General features: G+C 41.1%; 1 protein-coding gene across 1 annotated transcript in view; it reads left to right on the top strand.

Annotated features, from left to right (window-relative positions):
- Adamts20 (ADAM metallopeptidase with thrombospondin type 1 motif 20) overlaps positions 1-21,005 on the top strand; it is a 116,216-nt gene extending 95,211 nt beyond the window's left edge. The window contains exons 30-39 of the mRNA XM_041642648.1: positions 2,771-2,944; positions 3,572-3,742; positions 5,150-5,350; positions 6,119-6,248; positions 6,447-6,541; positions 6,627-6,718; positions 7,658-7,791; positions 12,454-12,545; positions 19,473-19,577; positions 20,855-21,005. Of these exons, the coding sequence (XP_041498582.1) occupies positions 2,771-2,944; positions 3,572-3,742; positions 5,150-5,350; positions 6,119-6,248; positions 6,447-6,541; positions 6,627-6,718; positions 7,658-7,791; positions 12,454-12,545; positions 19,473-19,577; positions 20,855-20,944 (1,284 nt within the window). The 3' untranslated portion in view covers positions 20,945-21,005. The remainder of the gene's footprint in view (positions 1-2,770; positions 2,945-3,571; positions 3,743-5,149; positions 5,351-6,118; positions 6,249-6,446; positions 6,542-6,626; positions 6,719-7,657; positions 7,792-12,453; positions 12,546-19,472; positions 19,578-20,854) is intronic.
- The last annotated feature ends 577 nt before the right edge of the window (positions 21,006-21,582 follow it).

The following is a 21,582-nucleotide window of genomic DNA, read 5'->3' as shown; positions in this document are numbered from 1 at the left end:
AGACAAGATAGTAGCCTGAGATAGTGCTACAGAAGTAAGCATGGGGCAGGGTTCAGACTTACATGTTAAAGACAATAGGAAGTCATACGAAATATTAAGAGACACTCATATCTTAGCTCACACTATAAGGACGTAGATGATGGCCACCATATACCTAGGGAAGCCATTGTAGGTCTGAGAAAAGATGGTGATGGAACCCTGAGTTTAATTACTCATCTCCTCTTGATCAGGGCCAATATGCTGGACAATTTAGAGAGCTATTAAAAGGGTCTCATTCTATTCCATTCAAGCCTCAGAACAAGGTGGTCATGATAAAGATTCAGTAGCTACTTGTTAGACAGAAGAATTGAGAGAGCCTACTGAGTGACAGACACACTGTGGGAGGAAAGTAAAAGAGACAAGCAAATTCAATATTTCTATTCTGAGTCACTCTGTACATAATAATAATCTTCACCAAATATATAAGACTAAGGTAGGACATTTAAAAAGTATAATTTATTCAATTAGACAAAATTTGATGTAGAAAACAATACTGGGGAGTAAATTCTTTTTATGGCATCTCTGGGCATATTCACTTTAGGGAAGATGTCCATGTTAAGAATATAGTATTCTATATTCTAATATAGCTATTTAAAGCCTCCATAAATTTTTTTCTAAGCTGCACTGTGATCAAAAGACAAAACCAAACAAACTCTGTGTTTTCTTGACTTAAAAGAAATATTATTTGTTTGGTAGAACTTCTTGCTTAGAAGTGCTTTGTAAACAAAGTTTTTCCAAGGATTCTCCTTCAAGGTTACAGTAAGGATCTTATCCAAATACAATTTACATTTCTAAGATTGTCAGTAGGTTTTTATAACTACAAAACAGGACTACTTTATAGGCTAGTCATTTTTTGTAAATTGTTCAGATGAGACAGACTGCATCTTGATATGTCTGTCTACCTAGTATTACACATGCTACAAAGCATACGTTGTTACCTCCATACCAAGAGCCAGATGACTTTCTGGTGAACACATTTAGTGAGTTGGCAGAATTCAATAGCCTATGTATGCCCTGTAGGTCAACGTAAATGGAAGAAATATGCACGGTATTCAGAAGTGAGAAGAAAGAATGTGTCTTTGGAGTTTGACTCGGCAGCCACTCAGGTGAAAAGCCGCTGTGGTCTGTGAGAGTGATCTGAGCCACTTGTTAAGTTCAGATCTTAGGGTTGGTGGGATTTAAATATTTTTCTTATTACAAAACGTATCTTGAAGTAGAACATATGGGGTTAGATGTCATGGGGTGCTTGAAATTTCAAAATAGGGAGCTTGAAAAACACTAGGTATTTCTTTCTTATATTATCTCTGTTGAGAATACCAATGAGTCTTCAAACATTACTCTATGTGACCACAAATCCTTTCTGGAATAACAGGGGACAAAGACAACCAAAAGCATGATTAATAAACATCCTTCAACCTTCTTCGTGTTTTGCTAATATTGACTTAAAGTTCTCTGTTATTGTTACTATCTGCTTTTAGATATAGCTGGATCTGGGAACACCTGACATCCCAGAGCTGAAAACTGGCCAAGTCTCCATTGCTAGGAGGCAAGTCAGTGAGGGCTCAAGAGAGAGAGAGCAAAGCTTCAACTGTCCTTCATCAAGCTAAAAGTTTCTGTTCCCCCCAAATGCATATGTTAAAATCCTGCCCCTACAAGTAATGTTGTTGGACATAAGGATTTTGGGAAGTGGGTCGTGAGGGTAGAACCCCTGTACTTAATATTATTTCCATGTGAAAGGGGCCTTAGAAAGCTCCATTTTACAGACATTAAACATCCCGGTGCTTTTATTATGAGCTTTCCACCTGTGAGATACAAATGTCTGTTATTTGGGAGCCTCCTATAGGTCATATGAATCGCAGCTCAGATGAGGAGGGAAAGTGGCAGGTGATGATGATGTTACCTTAACAAGTACCAAAGTGAGGGTGTGAATTTGGTACTGGGTACCAGTGCAGGGCAGGGGGAGCCTGGAGGCATGCATAGTAAAGGTTGCACTGCTGTGTCTGAGGTAGGGCAATCCCGGTGAGCACTGGGGAAGAAGAGCAGAGAGATGATGTGAGAACTCCAGGCTTAGAGAATCTCTGAGCGACTGAATGGATGAAGTGTTTGTAGAAATACGGACAGAAACAAATTCTCATTAGTAATGCTAAAAAAAAAAAAATGAGAACTGAAGGACCAAGACAAGGTTGTCTAAATTTATCATTTATTCAAGCTTTTCCAGAATGCTGCTCATAGAAATATAATCAAGACTCAAGAGCTTAGCAAATATTTAGACCTCCAACAGGTTCAAATTATAATGGGTGTTGCACATAAAAATATCAATATAACAAAAGTCTTAGAAATTATTGTTTAATGGAAAATAATTAGCATGGTAATAGAATTTCAGTCTCATTTAGAACAATATGATAGCCTTGTGTAGACATTAAATATGTTTAACTCAGCCAAGGTTTGCCACACTGGGATGCCATCTAGTATACCCTAATTCAGTTGACAGTTTCCAGAAAACTTGAAATACTTTGTGAATAACAGCTTAAAAAAACTATGTATTTAAATAGACTCTCTAGATAAGAAAATGGTAAACACACTCTTCTTAGTGATTTTCTCTCTAATGTATGATACAATATCAGGACAGGTTCACCACAAATAAGAAAATGTGCAATGTTCTCTTTTGTTGTTGATATGCGATTTGGTGTTTGCTAGCTACATTGTTCAGATCCTCTGGGCTCCCTTGTAGTGTTCTGTGACCTGTGGCTCGGGGCTGCAGTGGAGGGAGGTGTACTGCAGATTGAGAGGCACAGGTCCAGTGGCTGAAGACATGTGCGATCCAGCTACCCGGCCTCAGCAGCATCAGCAGTGCTGGCACCAGGACTGCAGGAAGTACGAGTGGACAACTGGAGCCTGGCTAGATGTGAGTGGCAACATGAGCTTTGTCTTTTCCATTGCTTCTTACTTTTTAAAAACTTTATTATTATCATCTTGTGTGTGTGTATGAATGTGTGTGTGTGTATGATGTGAGGATGTGTAAAAGCTGCTGCGTGTTTGTTTTGGCACATGTGTGGGGGTCAGAGGACCTTGTGTGGATTCTTAGTGTTAAATTCAAGTTGCCAGGCTTCTTACACTCAATTACTTTATCTTCTGAGCCATCTGGTTTGCTCTCCCTTCCTCTTCTCCCCTCCCCTCCTTTCCCCTCTCCTCCTCTTTCCTGTCCTCTCCCCTCCCCTCCTTTCCCCTCTCCTCCTCTTTCCTGTCCTCTCCCCTCCCCTTTCCTGTCTTCTTTTCTCCCCTCCCCTCCCTCTCCTCTTCTCTCCTTCTCCCTCTTCTTCCCTTTTATTTTCTGTCCTGTCTTCCCCTACCCACTTATTTTGAGGCAGTGGCTCCAGTAGCCTTGGTTGCTCTGGAACTCCTGCTCCTCCCACCGCCCCTCTGGAGTTCTGACTTTGCAATTATGCACCACTATACCCATGTCTCAACAAGCAAACTTGCAAAGACACTGAACCTAGGAAACGGTTACTGGTTTTTCTCATCGCACTTCCAGTGTTCATCATCCTGTAAGAAAAAGGAGACCTACCGTCTAGTGAAATGCACAGATGAACAAAACATCCAAGTGAATGAAAGTTTCTGCGATCCTTTAAGGAAACCTCTTTCATTCAAAAAGTGCAGGAACCCTCTCTGCAAGTATATGGTGGTGACGGGAGACTCAACTCAGGTAAGGTGTCGTTAGCTTCTTTCCCTTTTGCTGTCCTGAAACACCCTGACAAAAAAAAGAAGCCTTCTTGATGAGAGATTAGAGTTACTCTTATCTGTGGATGCAAAAGAGGGATTTAGAATACTGTTGGGAATTAAGCTGGTTCAAGAAAGTAGGTTATCCCCTGGATTTATGACTTTACCAGTTGTAGGTAGTTCACTACTTTACTAGTAGTGACTAGTTTACTAGTAGTTACTACTTACCTGGTATCAGGACATGAATTCTGACTTAGTAAGTGGGTCTTAAGACCAATTCGACAACCGCTGGTTACTTCCAAGATGTGGGGCACTGTCTCACCCTTGAGCATGTCTTGCTGGTTGTTGTTGTGGTTCGTAGACTTTCCCGCAGGATAGGACTTAATTACTCTCTAACACTATGGGATCTTGTCCGCAGGGAAGAAGCTTCCAAATCAGTTCTAGCTCGACTATCCCCACAAGTCGTGTGGTATCTTCAGCAATAGGTTCTCACCTTCATGGTTAACCAAGGGCATTGGCAGCAGCCTGCATTGTTTGGGTAGAGGTTTCTAGGCTCCCCTAATTGATTAGGTTTCCCATACTTGTCAACTTCTTTATACACATTTTAAATTTTGATGTCAATTATCCTTTTGCTAACATGGTTCTTTGGGTTTTGGGTTTTACATCTATGAAAATCACTGCCTAGTTTTGGCCAGAAGGATGTACACTTATATTTTCTTCAAAGTCTTATCATTTTAATTCATCTACTTAGGTCTGATACATTTTGACTATTTTCATTTAAGATATGAAGTCATCACCTACATCTATAATTGCACATGGCTGCCCCTACAAACCCAACATAAACCAAAGAAGAGATTATTATTCCCCCATTGAGTTCACTTGGCATCTGTTGAAACTCAGCAAGCCACAACATTGTGATTGATCTTTTCACAAAATTCTACCCAGCTTTCACACCAATGTGGCAAGGTGCTCCTAAGAGTCACAGCAAAGTGTAAGGAACTCAGCCTATCCAAATGCTCCTGTGAAAAAAAGAACACATGGATTTCTGAGTTCTTTGAAGTCTTTAGATTTTATTGTGTGAAAACCCAAGACTGTCAGAATGGCATAAGGACAGGATAGGCAGAATAAAATAGCTCAAGGATGGAAAGAAACATTCCTCACAGGCTCCTCAGAGGCAAAATCTAGGCTGAATCTTGCTGTTTTGTATTTTGTGGCGTGACTCTGTATAAGCTGCCTAAGTGTCTTTGCACCTTGGCTTCCCCACCGTGAATGAAGCCGGTCAATTGAGTTGATGTAGAACCGATATACATGATACATATATAGCAACTGACAGATATTAGGCCTTGGGCAAGTTCCAGGATTCCCGATTTCCTTACCAGTGTGCATTTTTCAGTGTGCAGGTAACTGCGGGTTCACTAACCCACAGAAGATTACATACTGCACCAGGATCCGGTCCTCTAAGAAGCATGCATTCCATCAGCTTCAGCCTGTAGCCTACGGAGAATGTCCCGTGAAACCTTCTCCTCATGTGTACAGATGCGACATTCAAAGCTGTTTGCATGTGGCCACTTGGAAAGTGGGGAAATGGAGCAAGGTCAGTCCAGAATTCTGAATGTAAGGCCCTTTGCATAAGGCTTTTCAGAGGTGGAATGCCTGGTAATGTGTATTTTAAGTAAATCTTCCAAGTTATTTTCTACACCATTGCCTAAAAAAATCACTTTATTTGATTTTTGTATAAATATCTTATCATTTCTGTCTGTATTCTAACTTTCTTATAAGAAGATAGCAATATTGCTCATTTGTAGTCCTTGGAGAACATGCATAGTGGCTTGGACTTTATGTAGGTACTTCAGAAATATCAGCAAAGTGAAGTAGTTTTCTCTAATATGTCTATAATAAGTATTATTTACCCTACATTCTATTCATCAACTTAATGGAAATACAATAACATTACTTTGTAAATTCATCATAAGGAAAACCTCTAAGTAGCTGTAATGATGGTAATAAATGAGATTAACGTTTATTAAGTATTTGCAGTGTGCTATGTATACATAGGCAGTTTTAATAAGGCTCATAAAGGAATGTTTACTGAATGTTTGTCATGTGCTGATAATACAACTGTACGAGATAAATAGCAAGAAACCAGCACCTGAGAAACAACGGCTGCAGGCTCACACTAAAGGATTCTTTTTCTCCACTCTGGTGACTACCCTTCCCCGGAATATTTGTGTATCCTCCATAGTTGTAACCACGACTGACCCTCACTTAGATCTTAAAGAGTCTAGTCTTGGAGAGGGCAGTATGGGTTTCCTGGCCTTATTACTTGTTATCTATTTTACCTCCGACTTTACTGTGTTGACAGTGCTCAGTCACTTGTGGAAATGGGATAATGGAGAGAAGAGTAGAATGCAGGACTGAAAACGGTTGGCCCAGTGAATTATGTTTAAAGCCTTTAAAGCCAGATGCTCAAAAGAAATGTTATGCCAATGACTGTAAGTAATAGATTCCAAAATCTACCCAGCATCAAGTGTCCCTAAGTTTCAGCTGAAATGATAAACTAGATCTATGTAGCTGCCATGTTCTGCCACACACTGCCAGACCTTCAGAGCACAGCAATGATTCTGAGGGTCAAGTCCATGCTGTTTGGGATTTGCTCAGGGTTGATGTGTCACATGACTTTATCCTTGAAGGTAAATTATTCGCCACCTGCAAAGAAATCCAAGTTACAAAGAACATTACCAAAGATGGTGACTACGACCTTAACATCAGGGGAAGAACAGTGAAGGTACCATGAAAACCATTTCTAATTGATTTTAACTTTGATCCTGTCTTTGGAAAGTGTTTTCTAGAGATTTGTGTATTCCCTGTAGATCCATTGCTCGGGCATGCAACTGGAGAACCCTAAAGAATATTTACCACTTGTCAAAGGGGAAGACAACTTTTCTGAAATATATGGCCTGAGGTATGAGATGCTTTGTTCTCTCTGTGCACTGTTAGGGCCCTCAGGTATTGAGTCTTTGGCACAGCATTGAGATTGTCACCTGTAAAACATGAAATTGAGAAGGAGGTAGACACATTAGGACCTTAGTCAAGTGTGAGCCTGTAATCACAAAGAGGGGGGAGTGTGGGACAATACAAAAGGGATAAGTTAAAGACCTTTCTATTTTTATAGAAATCCAACTAATTTTAGCAACAAAAACTGGGATAGTTACATCTCAATTTTTTAGTAATATTCTTTGGATTTCTCACTAAGGATTCTTCATGTTAGTTGTCTTAGTTAGGGTTTCATTGCCGAGAAGAAACACCATGAACACACCAACTCCTGGAAGGAAAGGGGGCTTGCTTAGAGTTGCAGAGGCTTCGTCCATTATCGTCATGGCAGAGAACATGGTGGGATGCAGGCAGACATGGAGCTGGAGAGGTAGCTGAGAGTCCTAGAACTTGCAGGCAACAGGAAGTTGACTGAGACACTGGGTGGTATCCTGAACACAGAAAACCTTAAAGCCCTCCCCCACAGCAATGCATTTCCTCCAATAAGGCCATATCCACGCCAACAAAACCACACCTACAAGTATCACCATTTCCTATGAGATTAAGGTGGCTAATTACATTCAAGTTACCATATTAGTCTTGGTGATTCGCTTCTTTCTCAGCGTTTTGGCACTATGGTGTTGAAGAACAGAAATACTTCTGTTTTACCTTTGTGTGTGTGTGTGTGTGTGTTTATGTAGCAGTGGCTATTCTGTAGACCAGGCGGGCCTTGAACTCACAGATCCACCTCTCCTGCCTCCCGAGTGCTGGGATTAAAAGTGTACACCACCACTGCCCAGCTATGTTTCATATTTTCTAAGTTCATCATTGACCACACGGGGGTCTAACAAATGTCCCAATGTTGTTACAGACTTCAAAATCCCTATGAATGCCCCTTCAATGGAAGCAGGAGGCAAGACTGTGTATGTAAAAATGACTACCCATCTGCTGGATACACTGCTTTCAGCAAAGTGAGAGTTGATCTTGCTTCCATGCAAATCAAAAGTAAGTGCTGGGTCTCCATAGAAACCAAAATACCTCGATTTGCTAAGGAAAAGTACAACCATGTACTGATATATATGACAGGATATAATGAAGAACCCAACATTGTACAGAATGGTTTTCTTTATAATTATGAGACATATGTATTCTTTATAATGACATGAAATATGGGGACCTTTGATACAAGTGTTATTATATAGTGCCAGTAATAAGATAGTTCCCTCAAATAAAGTTATGTTACTTAAAAGATAGCTTAAAAACCCCAACCATATTAAGTTGAAAAGTTAATAGCCCCAACGTAAGTGTAAGGTTTTTTGTAAGATTTAAAGTAATAACATTAGTTCAAGATTATAAACTATTGAGCATCGCATTTTCCTATACACCACATTATTTAATCTTTTAAGCAACCTTGTATCAGATAAAATAGATATTACATCAAAATGTCACAGATGATAACATTAACTCTCTCTTATGAGAGCGACTGTCCCAGTTTGTAGTTAAGAAGCATTGAGGGGGAATGAGGACCTGCTCGGAGAACTCAGGCTGGAAAACATGCCATATTCCTAGAAATTAACTGGTAATTCACCTAGGTCACAGATACCTATGGACCCTGCAGTACGCTGGCCATGATGCACCTTCATGCCGAGCGTTCCATCTCTGCATGAAGAAGCAACGAGTACCCACTCCCAGAGGCTCTGTCTCCATCCTCGCTGAACCCAGCACTTTATACAGCGCATAGAGACAGAATCTGCATGAATGTTCTGTATCTAAATTATGGCTCTGTGGTGATTTGATGCTGTTTTTATAATGAAAGTTATCAATTACTAAAAACTGACCTTTACTGCAGTGGTTGACTCCAGTTTTATAACTCCCAATAAACCTGAGGCAAGTTGCTTTGTAAAGTAAGGAAAGATCAATTAGTGCAGCCCAGGGCTTGGTGTGGGTCTCATCTGATTGTACACGATGGGACTGTATGTGTGCATATGATAATTTGGTTTCTTTCTTTGGGTACTCACCAGGGTCTATCATTTGGGCTCCACCCTGGTGACCAAATCCAATATAATCCTTTCCCAAAGGTCCCACCTTGAAACATATAGACTCTTCTGTATGAGAGAACAAAACTAGTACTTACATTTATCATTATGGTTTACAATAAAAATTTGTGTTGGGGTTGGAGAAATGGCTCAGCAGTTAAGAGCACTGACTGTTCTTCCAGAGGACCTGGGTTCAAATCCCAGCACCTACATGGCAGCTCACAACTGTCTGAAAATCCAGTTCCAGGGGATCTGACACCTTCACACCAATGCACATAAAATAAAGATAAATAAATCATAAAACATTTTTAAAAAATATTTGTGTTATTATTATTTTGGGGGGCATTATATGTGCGTGAGTGTGGGTGCCTGAGGAGGTCAGAAGAGGGTGTGAGCTTCTCTGCAGCTGGAGTGACAGACAGCTGTGAGCCACCAGGCATGGGGTTAGGGACCAAACTCCATTCTGCAAGGACAGCAGATGTCTTATTTGCTGGACCATCTCTCCAGCCCCCTTATATTTTGCTTTGTTTTGCTCTGTTTTGTGTTTTGAAACACTGTAGTTGAACTGTGTTTCTATCCACTTAATTGACATGAGATACTCTGTGTGAATTAAACTTCTCCATGAGTTAAAAATACGGAGTGTGGTGATGGTGACAAAGCAGTTGTGTGTTGATGCAGGTATGAGCACAGACTCTGGGAGCCTCCTGTGTGTAAATTCTTTGTTTCTGTTACCACACAGCCCTGGGTATCTTCTTAAACCCAGTTCTCTTCATTTTTAAGAGTAGAAACCACTTCTAAGGGCTTCTGATTTCTCTTTTTAAATTCCTTTCAATCCTTTTTGCCTTTTCTATTAAGGTTCAAAGATGATACTTTTACTATATCAACTTAATATCTTGCTATGACAAATGTTCCTCTCTACATGTTGACCTTTTTTTTTTTAAATGCAAGCATGTCAGTTAGTTAGTGCCAGTATCTATGTTACCTACACTCAGTGGCTTATTTATTGGTCACTGGATGCTGTTTTTCACTAATTCATCAACCCAAATTCTCATATTGCCAGTCACTGGCTTGAGCCCTAAGCATATAATATCAATAGTATCAAATGGATACATTTTAAATTCCTTTCTTTTCCTTCTTCAAACTCCTGTAATACACACACACACACACACACACACACACACACACACACACACTATACCTATAGTATGAAGCTGAATGTGACAAGTGATTCATAGTCCTGATTGGTCTCATTTTAAATGTGTGACTACTAAGCTCGCATGCACGCCTGTCATTCCCAAGCAAACCTACTGGGTGTGTCTCGTGCACCCCCTCTTCTCCTCTTGTACCCAATCACAAACCTACTGAATGTGTCTAGTGCACCCCCTCTTCTCCTCTTGTACCCAATTACAAACCTACTGGATGTGTCTAGTGCACCCCCTCTATTTCTCTTATACTCAATCACACCTTTGTTTCCAGTTTTCAGTTTCTAACAGGCTAGCTTCTGCAGTCTCCCGCTTCACTGATGGTGAACTTGCCATCTCATTTACCAGGAAAAATAAAAAGCACAACCCAAAGGGAAATACCTGAACCCACTGCTGCACTACCAGTTCACAGAAACTTTACCCATTCTTCACCCCTTCTCATGTTTATTGTTGTTGAACCGTTCTGTTCCTGCTCCTAGTGAAAGCAAATCTCCCTGGTTGTCTCAGAGATATGACCCAAGGACATTATTTCAGCAACTGTATCAGCAATTCTTCTTTGCTGGACCATTTACAAGATTTATGCAATATGCTCTTAGTGCTTCCCTTATAATTAAGAACTATTGTACCCTCTGACCATTTTTCTTTTCTCTCTCTCTCTCTCTCTCTCTCTCTCTCTCTCTCTCTCTCTCTCTCTCTCGGCACAGTATATATAATTCTGGCTGTCCTGGGTCTTTGTAGACCAGGCTGGCTGCAAACTCAGAGATCTGCCTACCTCTGTCTGAGTGCTAGGATTGAAGGCATATGTTACCACACCCCATTTCTCTGTGTTTCTTGATATTAACTTTTCTTAAATGAGACACTATCCCCCCCCGTCATATCCTGAACTTCCTCCAAGTAGCTTATTATTGCCTTCTTATCTGACATTGTCCTTATCAAAGTTAACAATAGCCTCCACTCCTCTTAACCTGGTCATGATTTCTTTGTGCTCAGCTGACATGATTTAACTTCCAGCTATTCAGTAAGGATCAGTATTATCCACAGCAGGACAGTTGGGGGAGTACTGGGGTCATGGCCTTTGGATAAGAGGTGAGGACTATTCTACAAGGTTGAATTTATATTATAATCCATAGGAACCACAGGAGTGATATCACTAGCAAGAAGAAGAGACCTGGGTGCTGGAGAACAGATTGTAGCCATAGAAACAACTAGGAATTGAATGAAATAATTCAAAGAAAATGATGAGTCAAATCTAGCATAATGAGTGAAGAGCAACAGATAAGTGCATTTTAGTCTGGGCACATAAAGTTAGACAAACCTGCAGAGCATCCAAGGAAGGATGCCCAGTAACAGTCTGGTTGGTGTGCTGGAACTCAGCAGCTGCAAGTGGACTAGGGACACACCATCGGTTATCACTATGAAATGGGTGTTATTGACTGCTCATGCTGTTGGAGGAGATATCAAATCACACACTTTGAAACTTGTGTCTGTGTTCTGCACCTATCCAGTCTATAGTGCCAGAAAGATGCAGTGGAATGGGCAGAGATGTTTAATAGCTACCTATCCTGGAACAGCTCCGATTGGTACTGTTTGTCTTTTCCCTGCTGTGTATGCTCCACCCATGCTGCATGTAAGCTCACCACCATGACCACATTGACTGAGGCCTGGGAGGTGTGCCCAATTCCTCGGGTGGATTATGAAAGGCCTGACCCGCTTTTAACTATCTCAGAGATATTTGTATAAATGCTACTTTGGGGAACGGCCCCCACAGGACCCGTGTCATCACGTGTTATGCACTTAGCTGTCAGTGACATGACTCAATCAGTGGAGTTGATAGCCATTGTTGGCATGTTGTTTAAGTGACAAATGAGTGGTTGCAACATCTGAGTCAGGATTCTGCCCAAGCTGCCTTTGATCCAGTGAGTCTAGTTTTGGTGATTTGTATAGACTATTCAGTGATACTGCCAATCAGAACATTTTGCTAACAATGACAGCAAGTGGAAGAGGGGAAGAATTGCAGCAGTGAAATGGCATAGATCCAGGGCATGTACACATACTCTGCTTTGTCAGCGTGGGTCTACCTTTCATGAGCTTTTCTGTTTTTCTGTGATTTTCTTCTTGAGCCCACTCCATCTGTCTCAGAGATTTGGTGTGGTGTAACATGTGAATGACCATTTATTTATTTTTTCCATATTTTTCTTTAATTCCAGATGTGCCTGTAATTTTTAGGACAATGTAGGCCACGTACATTTGTGTGTTAAATAAAATATATCTATTTGAGGCAGTCCTATAAAATATGCTCTATTAATGATATTTTGTTAAAATTTTAACTAATCATATTAGTATATTTAAGATATGATTGCAAACTGCATACTTGAAAGTAAAGATGACCTTGCTGTTTCCAGGGTAATGAGCTCTGTTTATTTTTACAGCTACAGATCTTCTCTTTTCCAAGACACTCTTCGGAAAGGCGGTCCCATTTGCCACAGCTGGAGACTGCTACAGCGCTGCCAGATGCCCACAGGTACCTCATGTGTGTTTCATTATTTTTCGTCTCCATGATGAAAAAGTAAATACCTCTCTTCGCTAATTTTCATGACCAGAATATTGCATGAAACATCAAGCTAGATGACCGAAGCTTTCTGTATGCCTTTGTTTTAAAAATGAGAAAGCAACTGAGATAAAGCATTTTTGCAGATATTAAGTTCATTTTAAAGATTCAAGAGGAAGACCGATCACTTGTTCAGATTCTTATTTTCCCCCTCTATGGTGCCGCATCATTTTAATTTTTCAAACTGGTCCTTTGGAACGAACAGATGTGCATGGAAAGGTACATGAATGGATCATTTGCGGGAGGTGGCATTAGTTCTTTTTGGTGTGTATTTACCAAAGGTCCATGAATGATGGATTTGTTCCCAGGGTGGCGGTGATGGGGAGGTGCCGTAGACTTTCAAAAGGTAGAAAAGTACCTTAGAGGGCACTGACAAACCCTATGGGTCCATTCTCTAATGGCTTCCTGGATTGTGAAATGAGACTTATTCTACACAGAGGTCTGTGGCCATCTGTCACCTTCGCCATAAGTCTGGGCAAACAGGACCACCCCGTTTTATACTTGAGTCTCCATGTATATGGGTTTGGGGCTGGCTTCTTGAGATTGGGTAACCTATGTAAAGACTTTTCCCTGGATGAGACAGTTGTTACAGTCTGTAGCTCTTCATTTAGGTGGAGGCCTTGTGAGATCTGCCCCTATCCACGATGAGGCTATCACTGCGCTTAGGAGACTTTATGGGTGCGTCTATAAAAGACACTGTCTCACAGAGGAAGTCCTCTGTCTTTTTACAATCTTTCTGGGCCACTCTTCCAAGATGTTCTTTAGATAAGTGGGGGTTGTGTTGTAGATGTATCAACTGAGGATGGACACCCCACCGTCAGCTGTTCTCTACATTTTGACCAGTTGTGGATTTCCTAACGGCCTCTGTCTGCTGTAAAAACAAGGCTCTTGGTTGATGGGGGAGAGCCACACTTAGCTGTGGGCGTTGTACTGCTTTTGCTAGCGTCGTGAGGTGGAAGGTTATTGATGTGGGATTTTTCCACTTTTTATGCTTTTATAGCTATAAATTCTATTTTAAGTATTTGTTTTACTGTGTCTAAGAATTTTTGCATGCTGTGTATTTATCTTTATTTATATTAAAATATTTTCTATTATCATTGAATCATTAACTATTTGAGAATAATCTTAATTTCCAGATATTTGTGAATTTCCTAAAGTTTCTTTTATTTCTTCTGATTCTACTTTCATTACACTGTGCCTAGAAACCACGCCCCATATTATCCGGTCCTTTGAAACTTATTGAGGGCGGTTTTTATCTTGCAACGTGTGGCTCATTCTGAAGAGCGTTCAGAGCATGCTTGGAAAGGCTGTACCTTCTGTTGAACGATTTATTCATAGAATTCAGGCTGCTATCCGCAGTGTGGTCTCTCTTCTGTTTTCTTCTTGATCTGCTTCAGGCCGACCGTCGAAACCCTAAGGCTACTCAAGTTGAAGTGTGCTTTTAGTTCAGTCTTGTTTTCCTTTGCTTCCTTTATAAAGTTAAGCTTCTGTTGTACGTGATTGTGTATTTGTAACTCTCACAAATTCCCAATGGGTTTTCTTTTTATAATCGTAAGATATGCCCCTTCCTCTGCGGTACCTCCCTTTTGCTTTAATGTTTACAGATCGCATGCTAATGTGGTCATTCTAGAGCACTTAGAGTTACTACTACTTGCCTGGTTTATACATCTCCATGGATTTCCCTTCAGTTTATATTCTTGGAGATTAAGAGTGTTTCCTAAAGATTGGAAGGGGGGGTGTCCTTTCCCTTCTAACTGGCCTTTTCATGTCTACTTGGTTTCCATTTTGTATATTTTGCTTTCTGCGCAACCTGCTGTTTTCACTTATCTCCGCCTTATTGCTTTTATCCTCATCCAAGGAATGTTCTCTATCGAAACATTTAATTTCCCCACTGTTTTAAAGGTTCCTACCTGCCTGCCTCCCCATCTAGACACTGAATTAGAATCTACCTGAGTTCGCATGCTGCCTTAGGCTTCCCTTTGTCTCTGTCTCTCGGTGTCTTCATTGAGTAGCATTTGGTGTGAGTCTCTTCATGACTCCCCAGCTTCTGGGATGTATAAATTACTATATCTCACCAAGTTCGGAAAATTTTTACGGGGAGCAGCCTTGTTCTGCATGGTCTTCATGGCCTCCTCTTTCCCAGCTCTCCCTCCTGACTCTCCATCAGATCTGGTCAGTGGACCTCTGCTGACACTGCTCTCGGCTCTTGCTCTCTTCCAATTGCTGGATGCTACAATCTCTGGCCTTTCTGCTCCATCATGGCAACACCAATCACTCTACAATCGGATCCAAATAGACTATACTTCTTGGACCAGGCATTCTTATAGGTCAGGAAAGACTCCCAGGGGGGTCTTGCTCAGCCATCCCTTTCCCCGGGTTAAATTTCAACCTGCTCTTCCATGTGCTTGCTGTTCTTATTCAGGTTGTTTATCCTCATTCTGCACATCCCTAAAAATCCCGCCTGCAATGTCACCTTAACCTGAACCCTGCCTTATTGCATTCCAGATACTCTTCATCCCTTTAGGAAACTGCACATAGTTTTCATTTTTCTATCCTCAGTATGCTCTGAGGACAGCTTCTGTAGCTGTGCTGTGCGTCTGCATGCAGTAGCCTCTTCCTCAGATTAACTGTTGTGCGTTGTAGAATATTATTTTAAGGCGTGTGACCTTTGTTCATGTTGCATCTGTTTAACTCTGTAAAGCTGTGTTACTGTGCCTGTCTAAAACACCTGATTGGGGCTGGAGAGATGGCTCAGTGGTTAAGAGCATTGCCTGCTCTTCCAAGTGTTCTGAGTTCAATTCCCAGCAACCACATGGTGGCTCACAACCATCTGTAATGAGGTTTGGTGTCCTCTTCTGGCCTGCAGGCAGACACACAGACAGAATATTGTATGTATAGTAAATAAATATTTTAAAAAATAAAACACCCGATGATCTAATAAAGTGCTGAACAGCAATAGTGAGACAGGAGAGAGGATAGGCAGAAAGGACAACTACAGGAAAAAGGCGGAGCAACAAAGAACCAGGAAAGGAGGCCAGGAGGGGTCAGTCAGCCACAGAGGAGGCGTGAAAGGAAGGTTTACAGAAGTAAGAGAAAGCCAAAAGCCCAGGGGGAAGAAGTAGTCGGGATAAAGAGCGGAACTAACCACATCAGTTGTGGGTCTGGGGTCATTCAGAGGTTTATCAGTCTGACAAAAATCTTGGTTTTAGGAAATTAGAGGCTCATTATTAAAAAAGAGACATATGTTTAAATGGTGCTCATACTTCATAATTTTCAGCAGTGATTTCAAGAGAGAGTATCCACGGGTTCTTCAACCTGCAATTCTAAATTCTATAAGTACTTTTTGTCTTGATCTCTCTCTCTCTCTCTCTCTCTCTCTCTCTCTCTCTCTCTCACACACACACACACACACACACACACACACGAGTGCCCGTGCTTGTGCATCAGCAGAGTAGTATGTGCATGAATGAAGTGTGCTTGTGGTATATATTCACATGTGTGTATACGTGCACATGTGTAGGCCAGAGAGGCATGACAAACATTCTGCTCTGTCAGTCTCTGCCTTTTTCCTGGAGGAAGGCAGCCTGGAGTGAGGCGGACAGCCAGCAAGCCTCAAGCCTTAGTCATCCTATTGTCTCTGTCTCCTGCTCTGCTGCAGGTACAGGTGTGCTTGACCCACGCTTGGCTTTTTACATGGGTGCTGGGATCCGAACTCGGTCCCCCATGCTTGTGTACCAGACACATGTAACAGCTGAGCCGTGTCTCCAAGTGGTTGTCTGTGCTGTTGAAAGCAGACAACTCTGCAGAGGACTCCTGGGTTCTCATTCAGTCAGTGGGGCTGCCTAGGCCGACCGACGTCCATATTTCTTTCTTCCCTGTTTTCTCCTCAATTAATGCTGTGATCAATGGCTACCTCCCAGAATGGACTCCCTTCAAGCCTCTCCCCAGAACTTTCTTTCCCCCTTGAGATCCCTCTCAAACACCTTGTCTATTCTGACACATCCTCTGAAGGGATGCGTAACTGAAAACATTTTAACACTCTTAAGTGATGTTCACCGTGTTGCAGGGCTTCCTTTTATTGACAACGTTTTCCTTTTGATCCTCTCACATAGAGACCAATTCTCTAGTGGCCAATCTATGCCAGGATGGATGAATTTTCTCCAACAACACTTCTCCTTTTCACTCTGCCCTCTGGTCATCTATTTGATACCATGAGGTGTGCAAACAGTTTGGCGATAATAGGCCTTCCAACTTCGGCTGTTCAGAAAGACTGTCAAAAGCTGACAATCTGATCCTAAATATTTCCATGTTGATTTAAGTCTGCTCAGTGAGAGATACCAGCAGAATTCAAAGGAGATTGGTTTTCAAGTAAATCGCCTAATTATCAAGTAAAATCAAAATCCATTTTATCTCTGGGGTGAGCGCCCCCTGTTGGAAGTGTCTTAACAGAGAGATTACTATCATAAACAAGACATTCCTTGGTGAGCGTGGAATGTGTGTGAGAGCTTGCTGCACAGATTTTTAAATGACAAGAAAATTATTTATTTCTTTCCTTCTAGTACCTTTCCCTCACAAATATCTTAAGGAAATTATGTAGCTAAGCTGTAGAGCATGTAATCTTAATTTATAGCTGAACAGACAGATATCCCATGTCAACCTCCCTCTCAGAGCCTTAAAATAGTCAATGGAGAAGCAGCACTAAGTTTTTTCTGCCATCAGGATGTGGTGGCCCCTCATGTGGTTCTGAACATTTCTGGAATGCAGAGCTTCGTGCCAAAATGAGATGGTACTTGGGCACAGACGGACGCTCTGCAAGGAGCTATGCCGTCCATATTCAGTCTGTATTTGTCTGCCCCGGGCTACTGTTACCAAAAATACAAGCTGCCAGTATTTTCGGAGATCTTCTGTCAAATGTATAAACCAGATCTTGTGTTAGGTTACATGACATTTGCATGAATCCCTTCCAGATGCTCGATGTCACAGAGAGAACGTCTTCTGTTGTTTGGGATTCATCAAAGCCGCATCCTCTGTGTTTGCATGTGACTGGGTACCCCAGGATATGAATGCTAAAAAGAGCACAAACACATATGGTGTTCTTTAGAGCAAATAAACTTTACCACATTGAACATGAGATGGAGTCGGACTTGGGAATACATGTGTCAAATTTGAGGTAGATGTTCCCAAAGAGTCCTGTGTGGAACTTGTTTTCTGTCCTGCAATTAACGTTTGATTACTGAGAGCTGGAGAAACAATCACATTCCAGCAAAGCCAGTAGATCATGCCAGCACCCATTCATACTGGTTATCTCCAGGTGCTAAAAATTGTGATTTACACACTCTCACAGGTGTTCAAGTACGTTTTCATTTCTCTAGGCTAAACCCCTAGGATTGAGCTGCAGATTCTATGGTGAGCATTGTAAAGAGAAGCTGCACCTTTTGTTTTTCTACCAGTAAAGGGTTGCTTTGCACCCTTGCCAGCATTTGGTATTGCCAAGTTTAATTTCATTTGCTTGTTTGCTTTCTCATTAACGGTGTCCTTTTAATTTTTTAATTTGTATTTATTTATCTTTAGTGTGTGTGCGTGTACACATGCATGTGCCACAGCGTAAGTGTGGGGGGTCAGAAGATCTCCAGGGGATCAAGCTCAGGTCCCTAGGCTTGGAAGACTTAGCTTTTCCCACTGAACCTGTGATTAGAAAGGTTGAGAACGTGGTTGAGCATACAGAGTACAAAATGGTTGAACTATGTTTGGAGCCATTTCAAAGCAGAAATGTGGTATCACAGACACACACACACACACACACACACACACACACACACACACACACCACTATAGCACCTAAATATGTAAAGCAAATATTCATAGACAGGATAAAAGAAATAAAGACCAAAAGACGTAATAGTAAGGGACTTCAATACTCTTCCAAAGATGGACAGATCAACTGGAAGAAAATAAGACCATCCTGGATTTAAACATCATCTTGACCAAATAACCCAACCAACATCCACAGAATTTTCCATTCAGACACAATAGAACATGTGTATTTTTCTCATGCACACAGAACATTCTTCAGGATACACTACATGATAAGTTACCAGACGTCTTGATTAACTGATATGGTAAAGGCTGCACTGAGCAGCTCCACACTAGCCTCCTTCACCGTGTCCTGTTCTAGCATCTTCCTTTAAGTTGAGGGACCCATCACATTCAGGCAGTAACACAGTCCTAATGTCTGAGAAAGCTAGAAGTTACAAGATGCACATGTTCCCTTCATTGTATAGGATGGAGTGTCCATGTAATATACCCCGGAGTTAACTCTTGGGCTCTCATGTGGATCAGTATTGAAGCGCTACTATGCCTAGTGTTGCCATCGTGGAGTCTGAAGGGTGTTAGGTGTGCATTCATGTGTTCACTTTTATGTCGTCATTATTTAATATTTATAATGTGCTTCATTATTCATCCACCCAAAAGCACTTTCTAATGCTGAGGCCCTGTTCTTGAAAAATAGTAGTGCTATAGACAGTCAGTAGTCTGTGTTTTATGATCAAGTGACTTATATAATAAATATCTGGAGTTTACCTAAACTTTCTGTAATAAGAATTCTCTATTTCATAACTACATTATATATGTATTAGAGTGAATATTTATTTTAAGTAGTAACTTTACAATGACTTCTTTGCAGTCAGATTTTAAACTCCTTACCTGATTCATTTTCTTTCAGTAGGGTTGGACCAGCTTTCTTCACCCGTTTTAAGACCCTTGGAAAACAATTTGAGCAATTTGATGTTTCTAGGCAAGAATATTCTTAAATATTTTATGTATTTTTTTCTCACAATACAGGGGCAGTTCAGCATTAACTTAGCAGGAACTGGGATGAAGATATCCAACACAGCGAAGTGGCTTGCTCAGGGGAGGTATGCCTCTGTCATCATCCACAGATCCCAAGTAAGTCCCGCAGGACCAAAGAAAGAGTCTGGGAATCCCTTCTGTGCTGAGTTAGCACTAAAGGCCCCCAAACTCAGATGGAAGCCCCACATGAGACCAATGGCTGGAAACTTGGTGTGCCATGAATATGCCGCACATAGTGGGATACAAGTCAAGTTTATTGATGTGCATATAGATACACAAAATCTGGGCTCCACACACATGAACATGGATCTTAGATTTTAAACTTATGACTGGAAATGTGTGTATTTTTTTTAAAGGTAGTGATTTAACTGTACTGGGTCTAGTAGCATGGATTTATAATCCCAGCTACTTGGTAAACTGAGGCAGAAGACATGCAGGTTCAAGGCCAGGCTATGGAGTGAATTAAAAATCTGCATGGGTAATTTAGTGAGAGTTTCTCCCAGATGCAAGGGAAAAAAAGGTTGAAGCTGCCTACGACTGGTAGAGCATCACCTAGCAAGGACCACCAGACCTAAGGTTCAACTCCAAGTGTGGCAAAACTCAAGACAAACAAAGCTCCCAACAGAGACTTAGGGTCTAATATTTCAAAGTGATAGTTCAGTTTGGCATTGACTTATCTTTTTGCTTTGGTCTCGTGAAGAAAGCCACTTAGCAAATATCCTTAGGGACTTTACAGAGATTAGGACTATCTATTTATGTGATACTCATATTTCCTTGCCTGTCTTTATCTAGATAACACTGCCATTTTATCTACGTAAATAGCTATATGGGGAGAGGTAAATAGCTCAGTCAGTAAAGTGCCTTCCACACTGCTCCCCTGTAGCACCAGCGTTATACATACAGGGCCAGATCCTCATGCTTGTAAAGTCCCTAAGGATTTTGCTAGCGCCATCAATGAGTCCCACTTTCAATGAGAGTCTCTACCTCAATAAATAAGATAGAATACTGTGGAAAAAGACAGCCAATGTCAGTCTCTGGCCTCCATATGTGCTCACACACCCCCACACAGGCACACTCCCCTACATACACAGAGCCACATACTCACCCATCCAAGTCAATATTCTGATGAAAACTGTGCATGCTCAGACAAAGTGTGTAAACCTACTGGGGTTTACTTGGCTTGAGCAGCAGCGGGTCTGAATCATAGGCTGTCCATTTCCTTCAGACCCGCACATGACCTGCCTCGGACATCAACTCTTGGTGAGGACTCCAGCCACGTGATTCAAAGCCGGTGTTATTTTTTTTTATGTCTTCTTCCCAATTATCAGCTTGTATAAAAGTCTCCTTTGTTTTCTACCTCTTTACATTTTCAGGATGGAACCAAAGTCTACGGTAGATGTGGAGGGTTCTGTGGAAAATGCGTTCCCCACACGACTACGGGTCTCCCCATTCAAGTACTCTGAACATTCAGAATCTGGACACACTACCAAGGCGGGGGGTGGGGGCTGCTCTGTGAAACACACGTATCTGGTGCTCCTTTCTCACTTCTGGCTTCCAGAGACTTCCATATTAAACCCTTTTTGGTCTGGGTGCTCATCAGGGTTTCAGTCTACTTAATGTTTATAGGTTTTCAAGAGAAACATAAGAGTTATATCACTGTAATCTGGATCATTTTTAAATGTCATAACATATTATGGGGAATACAAGCATGTTTGAATGAATTATACCAAGAGAATGTTACAGTTAACAGCTTGGACTGGACCATAATTATGTTCTACTGTTAAACACACACGCCAATAAACCTCTGGTCAGCTTCCTACAGTACAATGAAGTGTCATTGCAATGTTAAAATAGAGCAAATGAGAGTTAGGAGAAACTATTTTAAATTACTATTAGTATAATTAAATTTCTCAGTGAATATCAAATTAGTAATTATGTCAAATAAGCATGTAGACATTATACTTCCTCCTGATATGATTTTGATCTACTGTTTTATTTTTTCCTTTAATTTTATGTATGGACTTTTGGTGCTTCAACAAAAATGATTACAAATGTAATACAATTTTTATTAGAAAAGTGCTTGTATTAAGTATTAAATAGA

The sequence above is a fragment of the Microtus oregoni genome, unplaced genomic scaffold (genome assembly GCF_018167655.1).
Source record: "Microtus oregoni isolate MIOR12 unplaced genomic scaffold, Mior012 000077F_ref0000221, whole genome shotgun sequence".
Classification (NCBI taxonomy): domain Eukaryota; kingdom Metazoa; phylum Chordata; class Mammalia; order Rodentia; family Cricetidae; genus Microtus; species Microtus oregoni.
Note: the sequence above shows the minus strand (reverse complement) of the source record. Positions and strands in the feature narration are given on the sequence as shown.